This window comes from Lagenorhynchus albirostris, chromosome 10 (genome assembly GCF_949774975.1).
Source record: "Lagenorhynchus albirostris chromosome 10, mLagAlb1.1, whole genome shotgun sequence".
Lineage (NCBI taxonomy): Eukaryota > Metazoa > Chordata > Mammalia > Artiodactyla > Delphinidae > Lagenorhynchus > Lagenorhynchus albirostris.
In genome coordinates, this window is record NC_083104.1 from 32,359,662 (window position 1) to 32,385,583 (window position 25,922).

The 25,922-nt window shown below is 42.9% G+C and overlaps 1 protein-coding gene and 1 pseudogene across 1 annotated transcript in view; both read left to right on the forward strand.

The window, feature by feature from the left end:
• The first annotated feature begins 2,026 nt into the window (after positions 1–2,026).
• ARHGEF3 (Rho guanine nucleotide exchange factor 3) overlaps positions 2,027–25,922 on the forward strand; it is a 175,898-nt gene continuing 152,002 nt past the window's right edge. Inside the window, exon 1 of the mRNA XM_060161549.1 lies at positions 2,027–2,150. Within this exon, the coding sequence (XP_060017532.1) occupies positions 2,100–2,150 (51 nt within the window). The 5' untranslated portion in view covers positions 2,027–2,099. The remainder of the gene's footprint in view (positions 2,151–25,922) is intronic.
• Positions 16,191–18,124, forward strand: LOC132526906 (oxysterol-binding protein-related protein 9-like; annotated as a pseudogene).

Below are 25,922 nucleotides of genomic sequence, written 5' to 3' on the forward strand. Positions count from 1 at the left end.
CTGGGGCTCTGCAGAGGGGCTGTTGGAAAATCTTCCAGGAGAGGAGTGCCTGGGCCAGTGGGGGATTGACATCCTTGGTCCTCAGGGGATTGACATTCTTCATTAGCTGAGTTACTACCAAAGCTGGTTAATCTTAGGTTGTTTACAGGCCTGTACGAATCAGGACCTTTTCTATGCAGGAGGCTAGAGCAAGAAGCCTTTTTTACGAACACCTCCCCTTCCCCCGAGTAGCACCACTTACCCCAGGCTGCTTTGTGGGGAGTCTGGCTTTGGAAAATAAGGAATCCCAAGGACAAGCTGAAGCCCACCTTTTGTGGACACCACTGTTTGACTTTTACACATTACTGAGTGTTTCCTGGGTGCCTGACCCGGTAGGTACCACATATAGGCCTTGAGGTAACCCAGATGCTTGCCTGAAAGGCTTGAGCCTTTTCACAGAGATTTCACTTCCTTCTTTCTGCAGACAGATGGGACCCCTGTCACGCTCTTTGAAGCAAGACCCAAGCCCGTCAGAGCAGTACTTTCAAAGCATTTGCCTTTCTTCCAGAGCACCCTATGGTTCTGCACCCCACTGCTGTTGCCCTTGCCAGTTCTTCTGCCTAGAACACCCCTCAGAATTCTGCCCATATGTGTCTCTTGCTCTGAGAAGCCTTCCCAGACTTTGTCCCCATAAAACAATTCATTTGCCAGGCTCAGTTATTTCTTGGCTCCCTCAACACTTTTTGCAAATTCCTGGCAGCATTTATGTTGTTCTCCGGTCATCTTTGGTTCATCTTTGTACTACCAGAGCCTGGTGCATCCTTCCGTAGTGCTCTTTTGTAATGCACTCTTCAGAGGCCATATGTTAGGGGCCAGGCTGGTGGCCTGAGAATGGGGAGAGCCTTTCTTACAAACTCTAAAGTCAACTCTTGGATTTAAGCTTGTTGTTCAAATGAACCCTCTCTCTTTGCTGAGCCCCCCACTTTACTCAGGGCTGAGACAGGCAAAGGCTCTTAAAAATCTGTGCATTTGTAAGAATGCCTTGGGAAATCCTGGGCTAAATCTTTGCAGCTAAAAGTTGCAATTAGAAAAATTTTTGCAAAGAAAATACTATTCCGTTAGAGAACTAAAAAATAAAAATCAAGAATTGAAAGCTACACTGGAGTTATGTATGTCTCCTTGGGTTTGAGTCCCTCTGCCCCTGTGCAGGGAGGGTGAGGGTGTTGATTTGTTGTAGGGAGGGGTTGAACAGGCATAGTTTTCATCTGAAACCTTGGAGTTCACGTGAGACACTCTATCTCACCCAATAAGTCTGAGCTTTGTAAAAGGCCCCGGGACCAGGGCAAGGTGTTCATTCGTGAGATCCCCAGTTCATAAAATGAGAAATGTCTGCCACTAGTTGTTTCCATAATAACTCTGAGAAGAGCAGTAAGGCCCTTTGTTATTCACATTAAAAGCTGAAAAGGAGGTTTCCAGAAGCAGTTATTTTGAATGGGCTCTGAAGAGAAAATTTGCCTAAGAAAAAAAGAAATGAACGGTTCAGTGGGGTGTTTATTGTCACTCTCATTTGTTGAGTTGCTATGAAATTGGGATTCAGTGTAGGCTCTGTATGCCGGGCAGGGCCCTGGCTCTTGGGTGAAGTTCAAGTGGACTGTTGATTCCTCTTTGATCATACAAAGTTCTCCTCCCAGTGTCCCTTCTCTATCCATTTCACCCCAATGTTTGGGTCTACAAAGCATGATATCCTGGCAGTGAACACTTTAGAGCTGCCAGAATGCCAAGCATGGCATTTAGGTGGGGACCCAGTAAGCATTGTTTGTTTCTTACAGGCTGGGGATTGTCAGCCAGAAACTGGATTTCTGGTGTGCCTTTGAATGCCAGAAGGCAGAGCGCTCTGAAAAAGCAGCAACAGCAGGCGGCAAGGAAACCGCCGGAGGTGGGGAGCTCTGGGCTGGTGTGGTTCTCAGCTTCTGACAATGTAACTTATGGCCCCCTGTCACTTCCTGTCAGGCAGCCCAAGTAGTGGGGAGGAGTTCCTTGAGGGAAACCATGCTCTGCTCTGCTCAGAGAATCCCGTCCGAAGGGCTCTGCCGCAGTTAGGGGCGGGGGACTCCAGGTGGATGAGGTCGGAGCGCCCCATGGTGTGGTGTTGCTTCTTTGTTCATGCTCAGGTAAGCTCCTTTGCAGCTGGACCAGGGAGACACCCGCTCCCAACTCCCACCCAAGCCTGGCTGGGCCATGCCAGGAGCTGAGGTATGGGAGGATGCAGCTGTCTGCGTCTCCCAAGAAAGTGAGCAGGGAGCCGCCAAGAACACCTGGGATGAGGGAGGCACACTTCTGCCTCACTGTACTATGAATCAGAAAAGAGCTGTGTGGTTGTGTTTAAGACCACAAATGGTTGTGCTTGGTGGAGATGGTGTGTTAAGTGGAGTGCCTAGCTGTCAGCGCTTCCTTTAGCATCTGTGATTGGAGGAGAGCAAGGGTAGGGGGACTTTCATTCTTTGCTCCACGGTGCCAGTATTTTAATCTTTTTAAGAGACCTGTTTTCATTAAATGGGAAGGAAAAAGTAAGTGTGTGTGTGTGTGTGTGTGTGTGTGTGTGTGTGTGTGTGTGTTAAATAGCAAAGTGGATTTCCAAGACCTTTTCTTCTTTGGATTGGAAGATGGCTAAACCCCGTTTTGGAAGTTCATTCTTTGTGAAGCAACTGTTTTGTAGGTTTCCTTAATATTCTGGTGTTTTGAAGGTGTTCATCATTGGGAAAATGAAGTCAGATAATATCAGGGGAGACTCAGACTCACTGGTTTTCTCGTTAAAAGTATTGGTGCCTGTTTGGGTCATTTTGGAAGGAGCAGCTGGAAATGTTATGTTTCTATGGACTGAAGAATGATTAGGAGCCCTGAAGCTTACTCTCTCTCTCTGTCCCTTTTATTTGTTTGTTTGTTTGTGGATAGGTTTTGGATAAGCCAAAGTTATTTTTTAAAGAAAATACCCATTGCTTTTTCTGTTTCTTTCATCAGAATTATGTTTCTGAAACTGATGTTTGCAATACAAATTCCAACTCTTGTACATGGCCATTATAGACATCTTTTCATGTGATTTGAGTGGTTTCACTGTCTTTCTCCTTTCCCATCTCACTCACCTAGCTATTTGCTCACCTGATAAAGAATAATTTCTGATCATTTGAGATATGGAAATTGGCAACATTTTAAATGATTTACTACACTTCAGGGATAGTTAATGCAGCATTAATTAAAAATATTACAATAATAGCTGACGTTTATTAGATACTTTTCATGTTACTTGCATTAGCTCATGAAAGTCTTACAACACTGTAGGGGTTGGCTGTTATTATTACCTCCACTTTGCAAATGGTAGAACTGGGATGCAGAGAGGGTAAATACTTTGCCTATGGTCTCCTAGCTGGTTAGTAGTGGATCAGGCTTCAAGCTCAGGCAGAATGGAGCCAGAAATGACATTCATAGCCATAGCACACATGATGATTTTAATGACAGGGCCCTTCTTATATCTCCTATCAAGTGCAGCATCTTCAGTAACACTTGCTTTCCAATCCTTTGACAAATCAGCTCATTTTGGTGGATGTTTGCCTCGGTCCAATTAGCGCCTATACAAGAGGCATCTAAGACAAGTCACTGCCTTCTCTGGACTCAGTTTCCCACCTGTCAAACAGAGATATCTCTAAACTCATTTTAGCTCTGATACGGGTCTAAGGTATGACTTTTTGAGAAAAAGTCAAAAATAGTTCTCATATCCCTGTTGCAAAGTCAAATGATTTAATAAGTGCTTTTACGTACAGATTTCCCGAGGATATGGACTGGAGCTCAAACTGTAATTGGCCGGCTGGCTGTTGACCTTTATTCTGCTCTTGAAAATATTATTGAATGAATTTTTATTTCTTGGGTCCGAGGGTCTCTAAAGAAAGGATCTGGGGGAGTTGAGTTTGGGTGTGGGAAAGGCAGTTGGTAGCTGGATGTGGAAGGAGAGAATGGGAAGGGAGAAACCCTTTAAAGTTCTCACAAATCCATCTTCGGAGATTTGATCAAGATAGCTCTGTATCTGTGGAGGAATGGCAGAGTGTAACAGTTACGGGCATGGGTTTTAGAACCACATAGATGTAGATGTAGATTTGAGTGCCAGCTTTGCCTCTTACTAGGCATGCAGTCCCAGGCATGTTACCAAACCTCTCTGAATCTCCTTGTTAAATGGGGATAATAAATAGTGCCTACTGGGACTTCCCTGGTGGTCTAGTGGGTAAGACTCCGTGCTCCCAATGCAGGGGGCCTGGGTTCAATCCCTGGTCGGGGAACTAGATCCCACATGCATGCCGCAACTAAGGAGTCCGTATGCCGCAACTAAAGATCCCTCATGCCACAATGAAGATCCCGTGTGCCACAGTGAAGACCTGGCACAGCCTAAATAAATAAATAAATATTAAAATAAAATAGTGCCTACCATATAGGGTTGTCATGAGGAATAAATGAAGTGATTCAAGACAGTGCCTAGCACAGATTCCGCACTCAGTGAACATGACCCACGTCCCAGGTCTTATTGACCATAGCTGTTGGTGGCTCCCAGAGAAATGAATCATTAGTGTGTAAGGGCTCAGCAACAATAGGGCTGTGAAACATCTTATATCCTGAGTTAAATATGCCCTGATTTGATTTTGTGGAGGGAAGAAAGCAGCATATTACACAGAAAAGTCAATACTTCATTTTAAAGTCCTGATTCCAGCCATATTTTTACAGCTTTCCCAGAATGCCAAGTGGGAGCCATTGAAGGGGAAGTTGATTCAAACCAGATCCTAAAAAAGGCTTGTCTTGACGGAGCACTCAGTGGTATGATTCGGAAAGTGCGAGGTCAGGGTGGTGACCCCGAGTGTCCACCGGGAGAGAAACAATGGGTGACTTTAGGACCTAAATATAGACTATGTGGATGTCACTTAGGGAAGCCACAGTGGGTGGGTCTCTTGGGAGGAGTTCAGAAAGCAGCCCCTGTGCGCCAACCCTTGCTCTGTCAGCCCTCTTTTTCTGAATAACTTTGTCCGTAGTCTAGCTTTTCTGCATCCCTTGAGCCCCTGCCTCTGTTTGGCAGCCTTCTTTATGTCCCCATCTCTTCCCTCCCAAATCTTCCTTGTGGCATTTACCACTTCTCTCCCTTGTCTCTAGCAGACCCCACTCACCCCCTGCCATAAGCCCCAGGTGTTCTCACCACAGTGTTCCTCATGGAGCAGGGATGAGAGCACTGGTCTGGGAGTCAGGAGTTTGGGGTTCTAGGTTTTGCATTAACCTTGGGCAATGCTGAACTTCCCTGGGTACCAGGTTCTCCAATAGAGACAGACATAGCTGCATCCTGGAGGTTGATACTCTTGAGTTCACACCCTCACTGCCACTTGACCTTGGGCAAGTTCTTTACTTTTCCTTCTGGGCCTTAGTTACCTCACCTGTGAAATGGAGATGATATAATATCTGCTTCCAATACTATGAAAAGTTTATAAAATAATATCTGTGAAACTCTTAAAACAGTGCATTCTATGATAATGTTCAAAAATACTAGCTATGATTGTGATTGTGATTTGTAGGAAAATGAGACTTGAATAGGATCAGTGTTTCCTAAACTTCGGTCATGTTTCCCATATCCACATACCACTTTTACTGTTATTTTTCACTTACTGTTTTTCTTTAAATTGTCTAGTTGTTTTGTTTTGTTTTGACCTTAGGTTCATCCTAAGTAGTAAGAGCCCTAAAGTCACTAAACATCATAATATGTTTCCTAAAACACATTATAATAAATACACCTTGGTCTACTGCATATGGTCTGCAATGATATTGTGTCACCACCAGGTCCACTTCCCACAGTGAGGACTGCAGAGCCAGTGGCTCTGAGCATCTGAGGCCCAAGTTGCTGCCTGCTGTGATTCTGACAGGGCTCCTCTCACCAGAATGAACAGTCAGCCCATCCTTTCATATATCAGACACTGCCTGAGAACCAGCTTTGTGCCTGACTCTGTGCCAGGTGCCAAGATGGCCAAAATATGGGTCTTTGTAGCCCCTGCTGTCTTCTCTAAATGGGGCATTACCAACCTAGAGAAAACGGGGTAGGGGGAGCCACAAAATGACCCAACTGCTGAAATCCCACCATAAGAGAAGCCAGGGCCACTCTCTGCCTGGGTGTGGGTAAAAGAGTATATCTCAGTCAGCTTTCGCTGAGTAACAACTACCCCAAACTCAGTAGCAAACAGTAGCAAGCATTTATTCTTATGCTCACAGGTGTGCAGGTTGGCTGCGTGGTCTGCCCCATTCAGGTCCCTTAGCTACCCAAGTGTATATTCTTCTCCTATGCAGGTCAGAAGATTCCAGAGGAGCAAGCAGCAATACGTAATGTCTCTTAAGGCCTAGGCTCAGAATTGGTACATTGTCCTGTCTACCCATGTTCCACTGGCCAGAGCAAGTCATAGTACCAAGCCATGGAGGTCAGGGAAGGGCATAAAAGTTTGCTGAAGAATAAATTAATATACCACAGAGATCATCACTATTTACTCACTCAACCTACATTTATTGAGTGACTACTATGTGGAGTACTCTGCCATGTTGGGGGAGATAAATATGGTACTAATAAGTGATGAAGATGATGAAAACGTCTAACCTAAGGGCTGGCATGTATTAGGTTCTAAATAAATATTCTATGAATGAATACCTGCTAGTACCTTTGAGATGCTAACTAGTGATGAGTGTTTCACATGGGTTATCTCATTCTCTCCTCCTAACTCTCCCCCTCAAATCCCCCCCCACCCTGCTTTGGGCAAGTACAGTCATCCCAGGTCAAACAAGTGGGATACTGTCTTGGCCTGTTAAATGCTTGTAATCTTCTGATGTGAGCAAGGGGAGCACTGGTAAAGGCACAGCAGCAGGGAGAAGGCGAATGTAAACAGATTATCCCTGATGTGAGGGGAAAGAGGCGGGCTTTGCACCAAAGAGGCTCCGGTTCAAATCCCTTGTGTGTTTATCCCCATGTACACCTTGTGCACTGTCTTGGGTGCTAACTCTTCAGGCACCCACCATGGACTAGAATTTAGTGTGGTAATTAGCCTCTCATAGTTTCTTTACATCACTAGCCCCCTGCCTTCTTGAGGTCACATGCATCTTGGAATGTTCTCTTTAGAAAACTGCACATAGTTGTTAAAATGTCTGTGCAGACCCCTGGCCCCAGGTAAAGAACTCTGCTCTAATGATTCATTCCATCCCCACCCTCTTCTCTTCCATTCCATCTCTTAAACACTTCATCCAGTGGAAGAAGCGTTTTTCCATATTTGTATGCCAGTGTCAGGCTCAGGGTCTAACTCATATTGGTTGACCAATGAGTGTCTTTTTTTTTTTTTACATCTTTATTGGGGTATAATTGCTTTACAATTGTGTGTTAGTTTCTGCTTTATAACAAAGTGAATCAGTTATACATATACATATGTTCCCATATCTCTTCCCTCTTGCGTCTCCCTCCCTCCCACCCTCCCTATCCCACCCCTCCAGGCGGTCACAAAGCACCGAGCTGATCTCCCTGTGCTATGCGGCTGCTTCCCACTAGCTATCTACCGTATGTTTGGTAAAATAGTGTATATATGTCCTGCCTCTCTCTCGCTTTGTCACAGCTCACCCTTCCCCCTCCCCATATCCTCAAGTCCGTTCTCTAGTAGGTCTGTGTCTTTATTCCTGTCTTACCCCTAGGTTCTTCATGACATTTTTTTTTCTTAAATTCCATATATATGTGTTAGCATACGGTATTTGTCTTTCTCTTCCTGACTTACTTCACTCTGTCTGACAGACTCTAGGTCTATCCACCTCATTATACGTAGCTCAATTTCGTTTCTTTTTATGGCTGAGTAATATTCCATTGTATATATGTGCCACATCTTCTTTATCCATTCATCCGATGATCATCATCATCATTAGCTGTGTGCCTTTGAACAAGTGAAATAACCTCTCTGGGTCTCAGTTGTATCATCTATAAAATATATGAGCTTTCCTATCTCATCCAGTCAGAAAGTTCTGTGACTCTATGCACATGCAAATGAACTATCACCGACACCTTCATTCTCATTCTCTCACTGCTTTAAAAGACACTCATCGGATAAAGAAGATGTGGCCAATGAGTGTGTTTTAAAGCAGCGAGAGAATGAGAATGAAGATGTTGGTGATAGTTCATTTGCATGTGCATAGAGTCACAGAACTTTCTGACTGGATGAGATAGGAAAGCTCATATATTTTATAGATGATACAACTGAGACCCAGAGAGGTTATTTCACTTGTTCAAAGGCACACTGCTAATGATGATGATGACCATGATGATGATGGTAATGGTAATAAAATAATGTTTTCCTCCAAGCAGATGACTTATGCTCAGATAAAATTAGGTCTCATTCCCTCAGTACCTGGATAGAAAATGTTCTGATCTATCAAGTTGACGGATCATGTTGCAAAACGGTTTTCTTTCTTTTTTTTTTCTTAACATGGAAGAACTATATTTATTTTTGAGTGAGATGAAACATGATAAAACAGCATGTTTATATCATTGTATGTAACATACACAATTTTGTAGTCTGAAAGAATATACACTGAAATGTTAAAACTGGTTTATTTAGTAGAATAAAAGGTAATTGAACATTAAAAAAAATTCTACCTAGATATAGTTTGAGTTTACTACAATAGATAGTATTCTTTAATCATGGTGGCAACTATCATGGACTGTTTATACCTAACTGCCATTCGTGTTTCTTGCCTACTAACAAAACCCTGTCTCACAGGCAAAAAGACGTCAGTGCCAGGGCACAAACTGGTCCACCCATCCTTCTTTGCCAGTGCCCATCCAAGGGTGAAAACTGTTTTCTTGACCTTCATAGCCAAAGCTAAAGACACAGATGACGGAAACATATATGCCATGTCTCAACCATAGAACCATTGTCGCGTCAGCCCTTTAGGGCAGAGCCCTTGCCGCCCACCTCTTTCTCTGGGTCTCCCCTTTCCACTCTGTCCCTCAGTCTGTGTGTACAGACTGCTGAGAATGCAGGGGGTTTGGGGCTGGGACAGGACATTTGTCAGGCCAAGGGGCCAGGCCAAGCCAAGGGGCCAGGTCAAGCCAAGGGGTGGAAGGTGGGTTAGGGTCGGTGCAGGGGAGGAATTTGTTCCCGCAGAGTCCTGGAAATCTTATTTGGAGCCATTCTTCTATTATTAGTTTTGAAGGCACTTTGTTCTCTGGTACATTGTTTTAACAGCCACCAGGAAATCAGGCCCTGCTCGGGGTCAGCGATGCCACTGGTTCCTGCCTGTGGCCGCCCAGGTGGGAAGTGTACTGGTTTGTTTCAGGGCTGATTGTTCGTCATCAAGATCATTGCCGCCCTTTCTCCTTTTGTTGCCCACCCTGTCTGCATGGGGCAGGGAAGGGCTAGGAGGAAAAAGAGATTCCAAAGAGTCTGTTTTTCTTTATAGCAATAGTAGCTACACTTATTTCTGTGTAAAAGGAAAAATGCTAAAATCCAGGTCTTAAGAGCGCACTGTGCCCTCTGGAGCAGCATTGTCCAATAGAAACAGAATGTGAGACACATGTGTACATTTAAATTTCCTAATAGCCACATTAAAAGAGGTGAAAAGAAAAAAAAAGAGGTAAAAAGAAACAGATGAAATTAATTTAATGATTTATTTAACCCAGTATATCAAAATATTAGCATTTCAACATATAATCAACATAAAAAATTATTATGGAGACATTTTGCATTCTTTTTTTCATACTAAGTCTTTGAAATCCAGTGTGTATTATCTACTTAGAGCACACCTCACTTCAGCTTAGCCACATTTCATGTGCTCAGTACCCACATGTGTGCTCATGGTAGCCATTGGACAGTGCAGTAGAGCAGCACCGTCCAGTAGAACTTTTTACAGTGATAGTAATGTTTTGTATCTGCACTGTCTCACACAGAGGCCACTAGCCACAGATGACTAGTGAGCACTTCACATGAGGCTAGTGCAGCTGAGGAGCTGAGTTTTAAATGTTATTTAATTTTAATTAATTAAAATTTAAATTTAAACAGCCACATGTATCTAGTGGCTACCATACTGGATAGCATAGCTCTAGAGATTTGATCTTGTTAGAGAAATATCAATTTAAACTTAATCAAGGTATCATTTTTCATCTGCCACATTGACGGAGATTGAAAAGTTGGATAACACTGCTTGGCAAGGGTAATAGGACCTCTCATGCATGGCAGTGGGAGTATAAATTAGAATAGTCTTTATAGAGGACAATTTGACAATGTTTATCAAACTTACAAATATACATTCCCTTGCACCCAGCAGTTTCACTCCTGGATATTAATGTCACAGAGTCTCTCACATGTGTAGATTGATTTCTATAGAAGGATATTTGCTGCAGCAAAGGTTGGAAACCACATACGTATCCAGTTAATGGGGGGGCTGAATAAATAAGCTATAGTACATTTTAAAAACGTAATCTTCAACTGTTGAAAAAATGAGGCCAATTTTAATTTGATGTCCAAGCTATAATGTTAAGCAAGTGTAGAGCAGTGCATATAGTATGATGCCATTTGGGTAAAAGAAATGACTAGCCTATTTACGTCTAGAGCAGCTCTGGAAAAATGTAGAAGGAACCAATCACAATGGTTGCCTCCTGGGAGAGGAAGGGATGGATGTGGGAAAGAAGTCTACTTACTATTGTACAGCATACCCTTTTGGAATTTAATCCAATGCACTTCAATTACTTATTCAAAAAATAAGTATTTAAAACACAAAAAAGTAAACTCCAAGGGAAGGGTGAATCAGAGAAGGCTTCCTAGAGGAGGTGACCTTTGGACGGGGTTACAAGAGATACACAGGAGTCTTAGCAGGAGGAAAGCTGAGGCTCAGAGGCACGAACAAGCAGAACAGGACAGGCATGCGTGTGTACCCGGAGGTGGGTAGAGTACCAGTATATAAAGTAGAGCAGTAGTGGAGTTTGGACAGACACGAGATTGGCTAAATGGGAAGGGTTTTTGTGCAGAATTCGGACTTAACTTTATGAGCCATAGGCAGCCATTCACGCTGGGAAATGACATGATTGTGTTTGTGTGAAAGACAACTTTTGGCAGAATGTAGGGTGATTTAAAACAGTGGTTCTAAAGTGTGATCCAAGGAGTTCCTGAGACCTGGAAAGTACTAACTACGTAAATACAGAACAGATTTTCTTCGTATGCATCAACCAAAATAACACACCACAACAGATTCATTACAGAAGCAGATATGTGAATCCAGCTGTCTTCTGTGCAGCCAGCCATTAAAGAGAGTTATAAAAGTATGAAGCAATGCTGCTTTTCTCCCTACGTTTTCTGTTTTGGAAAATATAGTTAATTTTCATTAAAATGTGATAATTAGATTAAGAAGTAATAATACACTCATTACTTTTTAAAAGAAAGAAAGTTTTTAATTCTTAATTTTATTTTCTAATACTACAAATATTGATATAACCAACATAAACAAAAGCTCTTGGGGCCCTCAATAATTTTTAAAAGTATAAAGGGGTCCTGAGACCAAAAATTTTGAGAACCACTAGTCTAGAAGCAAGGAGGCCCTGTGTGCTTGTAATTCTGGTTGGATCAAAATAAACTATAGGGAAACAAATGCAGCTATCCAAACATGAGTCAGGTGGGAGGCATGAACTAGCAGTGTTGGAGCTGATGTGTGTTTTGCATATCCAAGCGCAATGTAATGGTCTGGGCAGGCATGTGTGAGAGGAGGAACCTGATTGATGGATGGGTTTTCACTGATGGAAATGTTGGTGCATGTCCTATACTCCATCTACGTACTACAAGATATTTCCGTTATGTCCAGTCTTTTGCTTTTACAAACATCCTGAGCATCCCTCAAGTACAGGCCTCTAAGTGCCCACCACCTGCAAGAATTACGCTAGACTATGTCCTTAAAAGTGGGTTGCTGGGCAGGAAAACATGCCTATCCTCAGCTTGACTGGAAGCTGTCAAGTTACTCTCCAGTCTGTAACTCTCCCTGTAGCCTTGGATGAGAATCCTCATTTCTCCAACCCTTAGTATTGTCAGGCTTTTAATTTTGCCAATCTGATGGACGGATGTGAAATGGCATCTTGTTATTTTAACCGCACACACAGACACACACACACACACACACACACACATATCTTCTTGATCCACTCATCCATTGATGGGCACTTAGGTTGTTTCTATATCTTGGCTGTTGTAAATAATCGGGCATTAGGCTTGAGTCCTCAAAAGATATTCAGGGAAGGTGCCTTTGTCCACTCATTCAACACACATTGGTGGGTCACCTTCTTTGTGTAGTGCTCTGGGCTGTGCTGGAATCTGGACACAGACATTGTGTTTCAAAACCATAATTTACAGCTACGATTATTGTCATCTGTGACTTTGAGGCAAAAACAGAATATCATATTTACTTCTAGAAAGTGTTTCCCAATCTCTGCCATTCTCATTCCCCCCGCCCCTTACCCAGCAATCTCCTTGGCTACGTGTTGTCATACACGCATACAATGTTACAAGGAAACTTTGGAGGTCACCTGGTCCAATGCCCTCGTCTTACAGATAACGAAACTGAGATCCAGAGCAGGAATGTGAAATGCCTAAGGTCATACAGTTAGTTCGGTGACCTTAAAAAATAGGTAACCACTGGATAATTGTTCTCTATTTTGCTACTTATGCATCAGATCAGAGAGTAACAACACTTGTGATCTGGCAACTTCTGATGAAAATTTATAAAGCAGACCTATAAATTGTGCACATTGTAAGTAAGCTAGAAAATATATACAAATAGAAAATATATACAAAAATATATACAAATAAGCTAGAAAATATATACAAATGTAAGTTTTAAAAAGTTTAAAAAAGTTTAAAAAGTTTTAAGTTTTAAAAACTACTTAGGTTTTCTTCACAGAAGCATTTCGTATTTGTGGTCAAGGTGTCTAGACATTTTCAACATAGAGGGTTTTTTAATTCCTCATTTGAGTGATTTTCGTCATCAAAATATTTTTTATAGTATACTCTAAAGTGGGCATCACTTGGTCCTAATGATATGTAGCATAAGTTTGAGAGGCAGACAGTGACAACAGTAAAACCTCCCACACAGCTGACCAGGAAACAGATCCAACAGGCCTCACTTCCCGATCACTCCCCAAAGCTTAGCCTCCACCCCTCCCCTCCCAAAAAGGGGAAGGAAGAAGGTTCAGAAAAGATAATGTGCCCATCCTTTAACAAAGCTTGGCTAACCCTTTGGGTCCCCCAAGTGCTCCTGTTTCCTGTGGCTAAAGTTAGACCTGTTAGATACAAATTTCATTTTTAATCCATGACTGGGCAGATGGAGGGCTACAGATCTTCTCCAGAAAGGACGGGCATGTGTTGGGGGGGTGGGTGGGGTAGGAGTCTCTTTTCACTCATTCCAGGGAAGAGGGCAACAGAGTGTCACTTTTTCTGTACTTGTCAGGAGCAGCAAGATCGTGGGCCAGTTACTTTGTGTGACAGTTATGAGAGGGAGTTTCCACAAAGAGAGTGTTTCCTAAACCTCACTCATTTATGAATCATCTTTTACCATAGCCCTTAACATTGTAAAACACTTAATAGTTTTCTACAGACCGACAGTTTTTCCCTTATAGTTATCTTTAATGGAAAGGTTGTATTATTATAATGTAAAACCAGTATGCTGGCCCAAATTTGAATATAGGTATTAAGATAAATAGATACCCACAAAACAGAGTAACTAAATTCTAGCTAGATGCTGTTGCCCGAGTCTCTTCGCACCCTGGAGAGAGGGAAAGATTGAGGTTGGTAAGCACTGGGTGGGTGTTAAAGGTGAGGTAGCCCCAGTCTGATGGACTGAGAATGGACAGTGAATTAAAAACATGGTAACTTTCCTACGTGATCTGCTGCTGGGTAAAGCCTGTCAGAGCAGACTCTCCCAATGCCCCACTCATATTGCCTAGGCTCACTCCAGAAATCACCTCCAGAGTCCCCTGGACCCATTTATGACTTCCTGTGTCCTTCAACTTGCAGGGGTTTCCAGCCAAGGGGGTTAACGTCCCGAGCGGCCCCTCCCCATCAGTGAGAGGCAGGAGTTGGTGGATTAAATACTTCCACCTCCCCACCCCTTAGTGGAAAATTATGAGGTGTGTCTTACACAGTCTCTCGGGGGGGGGGGGCCCAGTGGGTTTTACTCCGGCTGCCCACAGCTGTAACCTGGTGGCTTTACAACTTTTTGTGGCCTCCCTCCTTTTGCCACCTCACTTTCCCACTCCCCACCAGTTCTTCCTGGGGATCACCTCCCACGTGAACAGCTTATACCTAAATCTTTACCCAGGATCTGCTTCGGGGGGAGCCCAAACCAAGGCAGCTGGTAAGCATACTGCCTAAAATGATCTTACAAGCCACAAGGTACCAGACTGATCCTTTGGGAAACAGTACCCCAAGGTATATATCCAAATGGTGTAAAGCAACATCACTTTTCTTTCTTTAAAGTTCAAAAATATATTGAAATTCTTGGTGTTCAGCTCTCTCTGCCATTTTCCCTAACATATTGGTGATACTCTGTTCCGATGAGTAACATCGTTTTCCATTTTTTCTGTTCCTCTTTCAATATGGTATTACCATTTGCTAACAAACTTAGTGTTTCCAAACTTGCCTGTAAATTTAATTTACTGTGTGGCATCTGTCCATTGGTTGTCAATCTGAGATATCCAGTGAGTAGAGCAGCACTGTCAGTCTGTGGCTGCTGAAAGTAAATGTTTGTTGATGCATCAGTGATGAGCCCAGGCTAAAACGCAGCAGGCAAGTGTTGCCAAACTCAGAGAGCCACTTTCTGGCAAACCTTTTACAATATCCTGAGGTGAACCAGGCCTTTAAAATTAGGGAGATTAAAAAAGTACTTCTGCAAGATGAAGCTTCTGTTTTGGCCTGAGTCTTATTGGCAGGTTGAAGGCAGGACTGAAGTTCTAATGGGGAAAGTACTTCTTATCTTCAGGGTTGGGCCCGTGCCAAGGAGGTCCTGTCCTGTGAAACCTATCAACAGATTGTTCAGAGAGTGGTGAAGTCTAGGGTGAGATATATCCCACAAGAAGTCAGAAGCATCTTTAATTGGCATGGGATCAAGAAGTCCAAGAGGAAGGCAGGAAGAGGGCCACCTTCATGGACAGAGCTCTGCACTCAGCAGGGCTCCACTATGTGGGCACATAACGTCCAATAAATATTTGTTTAATATTTGAACAAATCAATGCTTGGTAGTCAAACTTGCTTTGGGTTTTTAGGGATGGTGGCCTCAGAATGAGTATTCATCACAGAAGAGCCCCTATACATTCTTTCCTTCCCAAGACCAACCACGTAATTTGCAGGGGCCAGTGAAAAATGAAAATTCAGGTCCCTTGTTAAAAAAGTTAAGAGATTCAAGATGGTGACCGCAAAGCTGTATACTCTATGTGCCCACATAACAGAATGCGCTAGAAGTACCACAGTAAGTGAACTTGATCTGGTTTCCGCATTCTTTGAACTTAGCTTGAGGGAGGAGACAGACGTTAACCAAGTTATCACACAAGTAAAGGGTAACTTTTTTTTTTTTTTTTTTGCGGTACGCGGGCCTCTCACTGTTGCAGCCTCTCCCGTTGCGGAGCACAGGCTCCGGACGCGCAGGCTCAGCGGCCATGGCTCACGGGCCCAGCCGCTCCACGGCATGTGGGATCTTCCTGGACCGGGGCACAAACCCGAGTCCCCTGCATCGTCAGGCGGACTCTCAACCACTGCGCCACCAGGGAAGCCCCAAGGGTAACATTTTAATAGGGTTAGTACAACAAAGAGGAGGCACACGAGGCTGAGAGGCCATAACTGGGAGATTTAATGTGGTTTGGAGCTATCTTGGATGTCAAGCTGATATCTGAAGGATGAGGAGGAGTTGGCTGAGAGAAAAGGGGGAGGAAAGAGGGTTCCAGGCAGAGGAAACATGGGGAAAGAGGAATTGGGATTATGGGAGGTTGGAGAGCAGAGCAAAGGGAATGAAGTTAGAGACGAGAAGTAGACCAGGCATCAGCCTCGTGATCCAGCAGAGGGGGGAGAAGAGGGGGTGCCCAGAAGCAGCCCTCGGCTCCCTTCCCTGGAGGCACAGAGGGTGGGGGCCTTGGCTTGACGGCTACTTGCGGAGGTTTGGATTCAGGATTTGTTCCTAGTGTCCAAGACTTTGATAAGAAACTTACAGAGGCTGATGCTTACCTACAGATCTTGATAGAACAGTTAAAGCTTTTTGATGACAAACTTCACAACTGCAAAGACGATGAACAGAGAAAGAAAATTGAAACTCTCAAAGAGACAGCAAATAGCATGGTAGAATCAATTAAACACTGCATTGTGTTGCTGCAGATCACTAAAAGTACTATTAATCCTTTGGATGTAATATATCAACCTAGTCCCTTGGAACCTGTGATCAACACAATGCCCTCCCAGACTGTCTTACCTCCAGAACCCACTCAGTTGTGTAAGTCAGAGCAGCGTCCATCTTCTCTACCAGTTGGACCTGTATTAGCTACTATCTTGGGACATCATCAGACTCCAACACCAAACAGTACAGGCAGTGAGCACTCACCACCTAGTAGCAGTCTCACTTCTCCAAGCCATGCCAGCTTGTCTCCAAACACAGTCCCAGAGTTCTCTTATTCTAGCAGTGAAGATGAATTCTATAATGCGGATGAATTCCATCAGAGTGGCTCATCCCCAAAGCACTTAATAGATTCCTCTGGTTCTGCCTCAGTCTTGACACACAGCAGCTCAGGAAATAGTCTAAAGCGCCCAGATACCACGGAATCAGTTAATTCTTCCATGTCCAATGGAACAAGTGATGCTGACCTTTTCTATTCACATGATGATAGAGATGATGAAGGGGAGGCAGGGTTGGTGGAAGAGCACAAGAGTGTTATCATGGTTCTGTTGTCACAGGTTAGACTTGGAATGGATCTTACTAAAGTAGTTCTTCCATCATTTACTCTTGAAAGAAGATCTCTTTTAGAAATGTATGCAGACTTTTTTGCACATCCGGACCTGTTTGTGAGTATTAGTGACCAGAAGGATGCCAGAGACTGAATGGTTCAGGTTGTAAAATGGTACCTCTCAGCCTTTCACACAGGAAGGAAAGGATCGGTTGCCAAAAAGCCGTACAACCCCATTTTGGGTGAGATCCTTCAGTATCACTGGACATTACCAATGATACTGAAGAGAATGTGGAGCTAGTTTCAGAAGGACCAATTCCCTGGGTTTCCAAGAATAGCATAACCATGATCCACCAGTTTCAGCCTTTTATGCTGAGTGTTTTAACAAGAAGATACAATTCAGTGCTCATATCTGGACCAAATCACAATTCCTTGGGATGTCAGTTGGGGTGCACAACATAGGACAGGGCTGTGTCTCGTGTCTAGACCCTGATGAACATTACATTCTCACATTCCCCAATGGTTACAGAAGGTCTATCCTTACAGTGCCCTAGGTGGAACTAGGTGGAGAATGCAATATTAATTGTTCCAAAACTGGCTAAAGTGCCAATATCGTCTTCCACACTAAACCTTTCTATGGGGGCAAGAAGCACAGAATTACTGCTGAGATTTTTTCTCCAAATGACAAGAAGTCTTTCTGCTCAATTGAAGGGGAATGGAATGGTGTACTGTATGCAAAATACTCAACAGGGGAAAATGTAGTTTTTATAGATACTAAGAAGTTGCCTATAATCAAGAAGAAAGTGAGGAAGTTGGAAGATCAGAATGAGTACGAAACCCACTGCCTTTGGAAGGATGTAACTTTCAACTTAAAAATCAGAGACATTGATGCAGCAACTGAAGCCAAGCATAGACTTGAAGAAAGACAGAGAGCAGAAGCCCAAGAAAGGAAGGGAAAGGAAATTCAATGGGAGACAAGGTTATTTCATGAAGATGGAGAATGCAGGGTTTATGATGAACCATTACTGAAACGTGTTGGTGCTGCCAAGCATTAGGTTGGGAAATGCAAAGTTTGCTCCTGGTGACCAGGGCAGGAGGCATAATGAAGTAATAGTCTTCCTTTGGGAGAACCTGTTCACTCCCTTCTTATTGCAGTGGTTCCTGTCTCCTGGACTTTCTGATGCAGATGAACAATTGAAGCGAGAAAAGCTTCCCTTTTTCCTGTTCTGTGGCAGTTACAATGTTGACTTGGGTCTTGAGAAAAACTTCAGGTTTTGAAAACAAGATGTCTGCTCCTTTTCCAAATCCCATGTTATAAATCCTAGTCTCAAATTCTGCACTCTAGTATTGCTGTTGAAATATACAACATATGTTTCCTAGTTCATATAATCTTGGGTTCTCTCTCTATATATATATTCACATATATACATGTATATAATATAGGTGATGCCAGAGTTTTCATAAATACTCCATCTACTGTAAATATTGGTTCCTCTGAGTTGTTTTAGAAAATTTAACGCAGCGCATTAAAATCACGTTAGGAAATTTCGTGGTCTCACCTACAATAACTTTTATTTTGGAATTGAACTATATTAAATTGTATCTAACTCTGGACTACAGTTTAATTATACTCAGTGCTTCTTAAGGCTTCATAAAGTAATTTTTCCAACCTTTAAAAAAAAAAGTAGACCAGACCTGACTTTGCATAGGGTCTTACAGACACTAACAAGTCTTGAGAAATTCAGGACCGTGTTCATGACTAACAATAACACAAAGATGAGTAAAATTATTCACCCTTAATTTCTCTTCAAATAAACTGAGAAAGAAAATTGCCTCAGTACAGTTCTCATGAACATGAAAGAAAATTGCCTCAATACAGTTCTCATGAACTTGAAAGAAAATTGCCTCAATACAGTTCTCATGAACTTGAAAGAAAATTGCCTCAGTACAGTTCTCTTATTAATAGGAGATGATGTTCTTCCACATAATCATGTTCATGGACGCTGGCCAATCAGAACAGGCACCAGGTATGGAACCAGCACACATCCATGGGCACTGGCCAATCAGAACAGGCATTAGGGACTGTGTGTGGAAGGAGAGAACTTGAACCTTTAATGATGAGGGGCCTTTAGGAGCTCTAACTCCCCATCTATCCCCATCTTTGCTTGGTTGGCTCCATCCCATCACTTAGGTGTCATCTCAAATGTTCCTTCTCTGAGAAGCTTCCCTGACCTTTCTCTCCGGTAGTTTCACCCCTCCCCACCTTTCATAGGCTTTCATATTACCCTGGTCTACTTTCTTCATAACACTTAGTACACCCTAAAACTAGCTTTTTTATTTGCTTATTGTTTTATCGTCTCTGTCCCCTCTGAGGGCAGGGACCATATCTCTTTTGTTAACCAATGTATCTACAGCAGCTTGCACAGTGCCTGGCACCTAATAAGTACTCAATAAAATATTTGTTGAATGAATGAAACTATAGAGTGAAATTCATTCATCTGAGTCTCTTGTTGTTCCTGGATTATTTATTTATTTATTTATTTATTTATTCATGCATGCTGCTCCGGGTCTCAGTTGTGGCATGTGGGATCTTTAGCTGCGGCATGAGAACTCTTAGTTGCAGCGTGCATGCGGGATCTAGTCCTCTGACCAGGGATCTAACCCAGGCCCCCTGCCTTGGGAGCGTGAAGTCTTAGCCACTGGACCACCAGGGAAGTCCCTGGATTTCTATTGCCAAGAAATGAGAAACACTGTGGGTCCCAGAGTCAAAAATGGAATTTTATGGATGGCACATCTTGGTGTTTTGGTCTTTCTGAAAAGAAATTCTGCAGTTTTATATTCACTATTTTGGATTCATTTGTTCATGTGTTTCAGTCAACAAACATTTGTTGAGCTTTTCCTGTGTGCTGGATTAGGCCTTAGAAGTGCCCAGGAAAGATCTGGACATGAAAGAATTCTACTCTTAGTAAAACACTGATTTCCTGGGAAATGGATTAAATGCTGGATGAATATGCTTTGATTCTGCAAAATCCAGATCTCAGTTTCAGACCTCAGGATAAAAGTGATTGGGATGGGCTTTGAAGCAAAAATTCAGGATTAGAAAATTTAGCACAAAGTCCTTTCCCCCTCCCTGCAGCCCACTTGTGGCTTATCACAACTTTTGCTTTTTTACTCAAAACTTGACAGGACATGATAGTGCTGCTGAAGGAAGGATTCCCTGAATACCTGCATGTCCCTGGGGTTTGGCGGCCCTTTACCTCTCTCCTATAATTTGGGGTTGTGATGAGGCCCTCCTCCACTTTCAGAGACAGCTGCAGAAGGAAAATGTCCCTCTAATCACAGTTGACATCTTTCCAGACACCACATCAGAAACGGTAACTGGCTTTCACGTTATTGTTCTGACAGCTTCTTTGCAGACTATTGCCAGGAGCATTTTCTCAAGTTAGTCAAGACTAGTCTGAAAACTGGTGGCCTCCTTTGTGCAAATGAACTCTAGTTGGACAAGGAGAGAGGTCCAGTCCTTCCAGAGGCCACATTCTGAGGAACTACATTAAGATACATTGTTGGCATATTCAAGTACATTGTTTTGAGGGGAGGGGTATTACCTGTTACACAGTTATTTTCCTTTTAGCTGTTTCTTTCTACTGAGAGAAACATCTTTAAAAATAAAGAGTCTCTTGTGAGAATTTCCAATTTTGTTTGGAAGAGAGCTATTTTGATCAAACAAGCCTTAAATTATATTCTTCTCAGGCCTAAGGAATTGTGTCCCAGCTAATACCCAACCAAGTTCTGCTGAAGTGCCTGGGCAGACTCACTCCCTTGTAGGATCCCGGAGCCTGCAGGCACCAAGGGTTAGCAGATCCTGCAGAGCTGAGCCCTGAGGGCCTAAGGCCCCCTGGAGTTGGGCAACCGGTGGATATCAGATGCCCTGAAGAGGAGTGAGTGTCTATGGGCTTGTCTTTTTCTTGAGGAGTGGTGAGAGTGTGCAGCTTATTTGTGAACTTATTTTACTGTTGGCAACTTAGTATTATTTCAAACTTATAGAAAAGTTGCAAGTCTAAGATAAGATACTTCTGAATACTCTTTAACCACCTTCACTGATTGTTTACATTTGCTTTCTCTGTGTCTCTGTGTATCAGCCTCTCAGTAGATAGATAGATAGATAGATAAATAGATAGATATGGATAGTTAAAGATAGAGATATAGAATATATATATTTAACATATAAATGTAAATTATTTTTCTTCCTATTTGAGAATGAATTGCAGACATTACACCCCTTTAGCCCCAAATACTTCAGTGTAAGAACAAGAGCATCCTCACACAGTATGATTATCAGAAACAGAAAATTTAACATTGACAAAATATATTAACTCCTCCACCATTCTTTTTTTTTAAATTTATTTATTTATTTTATTTTTGGCTGTGTTGGGTCTTCGTTGCTGCATGTGGGCTTTCTCTAGTTACGGCAAGCAGGGGTTACTCTTCGTTGCAGTGCGTGGGCTTCTCATTGAGATGGCTTCTCTTGTTGTGGAGCACAGGCTCTAGGCACGCAGGCTTCAGTAGTTGTGGCGCTTGGGCTCAGTAGTTGTGGCTTGCGGGCTCTAGAGCGCAGGCTCAGTAGTTGTGGCACACAGGCTTAGTTGCTCTGCAGCATGTGGGGTCTTCCCGGACCAGGGCATGAACCCGTGTCCCCTGTATTGGCAGGCGGATTCTTAACCACTGCACCATGAGGGAAGCCTCCACCATTCATTTTTAAAGTTTGTCAACTGTCACAATAATGTATGTTATAGCTGTTGTTATTCCTGGTCTAGAGTCCAATTCAGGGTCATGCATTGCATTTATTGTCACATATTCTTTTGTCTCCTTTAATCTGGAACAGTTCCCCAGGCCTTTTTGGTGTTTCTTGATTTTGACAGTTTTGAAGAGTAGAAACCGGTTAGGTTGTACAGTTTCCCTCAATGTGGGTTTATTAGATGTTTCTCCATGATTGTCTTCGGATTATGCATTTTAAAAAAATATCTGGAGTGATGGAAGAATACTTTTTTTAAGCTGTGCCTTTTTCACAGGAATATGACAGAAGTGATATGGTGTCTTTCTCTGTGTATCACATCAGAGGATACACGGTATCAGTTTGTACCAGTATTGGTGACATTAGCTTTGGTTACTTAGTTCAGGCGGCATTTTCTAAATTTCTCTGTTGTAAAGTTACAATTTTTCCCTTTTTAAATTACAAGGAAATTGAAACTGTGGAAGAGTCCTATCCCTCATGAAATGTTAACCCACTAGTTTAGCATCCATCGATGATTTTTTAACTCCATCATCCCTTCTATGTTTATTAGTGTTCTATACAGAAGAGGTGTCCCTTCACCATTTATTTATTCATTTATTTAAATCATATATATTATATTTATTTATATTATGGGGTCATGGATCTCTGTTTTGGCTAGTGAGAGCCCTATAAGTTGGTGCCTTATCCATCATTCTTAGAGTACTTCATTACTTTTGATACATCAACATGTTCCAGGCTCATCTTGTATTTTCCCTACCCCAGCCCTAAAATCAGCCTCTTCTCCAAAGAGCCCTGGGTCCTTTTAGTGGAGACTGGTACTTTGAAACCAAGATCTGGGCACTTGGTGTGTTCATTGCTACTAGGGTGTCATTGCACGAATATGTGTGTATGTATAACCATGAATTCATTCTGATGCCTCCAATTCCAATGTACCTATATGCATCTATTTTAAAAAACTTTAGGTGTGCCTTCTTTCTTTAGTACAGAGATATAAAGAAGGAAATAACAGCCACTAAATAAAAAGGCAGTTGTCCCAGTACCTAGATAGCCTATAATGGGGTGTGTGTGTGTATATATGTACACATGCTTAGGGTATATAAGTATATGATAGCACCAAATAAAAAGTGATAGTGGGCTTCCCTGGTGGCACAGTGGTTGGGAGTCCGCTTGCTGATGCAGGGGACACGGGTTTGTGCCCCGGTCTGGGAGGATCCCACATGCTGTGGAGCGGCTGGGCCTGTGAGCCATGGCCGCTGAGCCTGCGCGTCCGGAGCCTGTGCTCCACAACGGGAGAGGCCGCAACAGTGAGAGGCCCGCATACCGCAAAAAAAAAAAAAAAAAGAAAAGAAAAAATGATAGTCTCCTTCCTCCTACCCCAGACTCTGTCTCCAATGAACACTACATGTGCTTCCTTACAGAAAGAAATTTGATTCATACAATCGGGATGTATGTATGTATATGTAAATAGATAGATATAGATATGTATGTATTTTCCTCTTCTAATTTTAAGAATTTGACAGTAGGAAACGTGCTGTGCATACAATTTTATTATTATTATTACTATTACTCAATATATCCTGGAGGACCTTCCATACATTGTGTAGCTCTACACTATTCTTTCTAATTGTATAGTATTTCATATTATATGGATGGACCATAGTTTTGTTTAACCAGTTTCTTTTGGTGACATTTTGTTTCCAATATTTTGCTACTTATAAACAGTGCTACAGTAAACATCCTTGTGTGTGGATCTTGGTGAAAGTATATCCCACCGTTATTCCTACCAACTATTTTACTGATAGATATTGTCAGAGTATCTTCCAGAAAGTTTTCTGTGGTTATATAGCCTAATCCTTCTGCCTGCAGTATCTAGGGACAGGTTAAATGATGATGACGTTCTGCCTTGACACCTCTAAGGCTCTTTTTTTTTTTTTAACATCTTTATTGGGGAATAATTTGCTTTACAATGGTGTGTTAGTTTCTGCTTTATAACAAAGTGAATCAGTCATACATAAACATATGTTCCCATATGTCTTCCCTCTTGCGTCTCCCTCCCTCCCACCCTCCCTATCCCACCCCTCCAGGCTGTCACAAAGCACCGAGCCAATATCCCTGTGCCATGCGGCTGCTTCCCACTAGCTATCTACCTTACTATGTTTGTTAGTGTGTATATGCCCATGACTCTCTCTTGCCCTGTCACAACTCACCCTTCCCCCTCCCCATAACCTCTAAGGCTCTTGATACAAGTCTGCAGCAGTACCGATGTTCCCACCCAGTCAAGGAGATCAAAAAAAATCAAACCAACCTTCCATCTTAAAACTCTAATTAAATCCCTATTTAAGTTGTTGTTTCTCACCTTAATTTAAAGTCTGCAGGTCTAATCTCTCCATGCAAGGATGAACCTCACCTGGTGAATAGAGATGCAAAAAAGTAACATTGTCTGCTCTTGTTAGCCCTGAGGGCTTGTGCTTAAAGCATTTGGTCTCTGATTAGTAACCAAATGACAAAAGCCTCCTATTAGTCTTGTTGAGACTCCTTTCTGCTGGAGGAGTGTGTGGATAGACTATGAAGTGAAGCCTGGAGAAGTAGAAGCTGTGACTCTCTCTGGCTCCTGGACTCTTCCCAACCTCTGATCAGAGAGGAAGCCAACTCAGCCCTTTCTGTGTTTTTCACAAGGGACAGTCAATGTGAAGGTCGTTCAATTTTAAATTTCTTCCCAGCCTTATCTTTAAACACCCATGTAAATTGACATTACATTCTTCTTAAAATATACAAATAATGGCTTGCATGGCTTCCCACAAAGTCAAGTTGATGGACCATTTTTATTCTGTGGCTTTACCTGCCTTCTAGTACACTGATAGTTTTAGAAGCACAGAGCCACGTTCAGCTTGTCTTAGGTTCAGTGCCCCAGAAGCAGACCCAGATACAAGTGCGAGTAGTTTATTTGGGAGGTGATCCCCAGAAGCACTGGTGAGGGAGTGGGCAAGAGAAGAAACAGGGAAGGGAAGGAAGCCGCTACAGCATGTAATCATGAACAGGTCAGCTCTGTGGGCAACGGGGGCTCAATCCTGCTGAGGACTTCTAGGAGACTGTGTGGCAGCGATTCTCAAACCTTGCTGCGCAATAGACTCACCTGGGGAGCTTCCGGAACTCCTGTTGTTCAGAATCCCTGGATAGCAGGAGTCAGGACCCCGGAGCATTTTAAACTCCCCTGGTGATTCCGATGCATAGTCAAGGCTGAGAGACTGTACCTCTGAGTTGTCCCCTCAAGCTTTAGGAAGCTGGGGTGTTTCCCTACCAACTCCAGTTCGTCATGGGTTGAGGGCTGCTCCTGGTGACACTAACACCCAAGCATTTCTGGCCTGTGGAAAGCCAAAGCATACCAGGGAATGGTGACTGCTCAGGCGATGTGGGCCAGCAGTATCAGCTACACAATTAGCTGGATATGATATCAAATCCTGGCTTTGTTCACCCACTCACAGAGCAGTTTTAATCAAGTCATTTAAACTCTTTAAGCCTCAGTTTCCTCGTGTGTAATAACTTCTTTGTCCAAGCTGTAAGGATTAGGTATAATATACGGAAAGCACTCATCATACAGTGGATTCCTAATAGATCGTTGTTTTAAACCCAGTGAGGGGAAGGAGGGAGGGAAGGAAGGGACTACTTCAAGCGGCCAGAACATGCCATAAGGAAACTAAGCTTTAGCAACTCAGGTTGTGAGTTCTAGTCTGGTTAGACAACACCAAATAGTTCTACCAGGGAATCTTTTTTTTATTTAAAGGAATGTTCTGATCAGTTGTCAGGATTTACAGAGTGGCTTAGCAGGTGCAGTCCATTTCTCCAGCATGTTCCATCTCTGCTTCGTGTGGCAAGTTGCCCCCAGGAGTAGATGATCCAGAGACCAGTGGCCGAAGGGAAGCCTTTCTCTTCCTGTGGATGAATGCCTGCCTGCTAGTATTTGGGGTGCTGCTCAGGAATGCATGGGGTGCTGTGGCTGCTAAGGCATTACCAGCACCGGGGTCTCTCTAGATAGGAAAAGGCAGGAACCCAGCCAAACATGAGTGAAGAACTAAGAACTCTCCTTGTAAAATCAGGTTCCCCATATTATCATGGGCAATAAACACATTTGAATCTGAATTGTACAGTTGGACCATC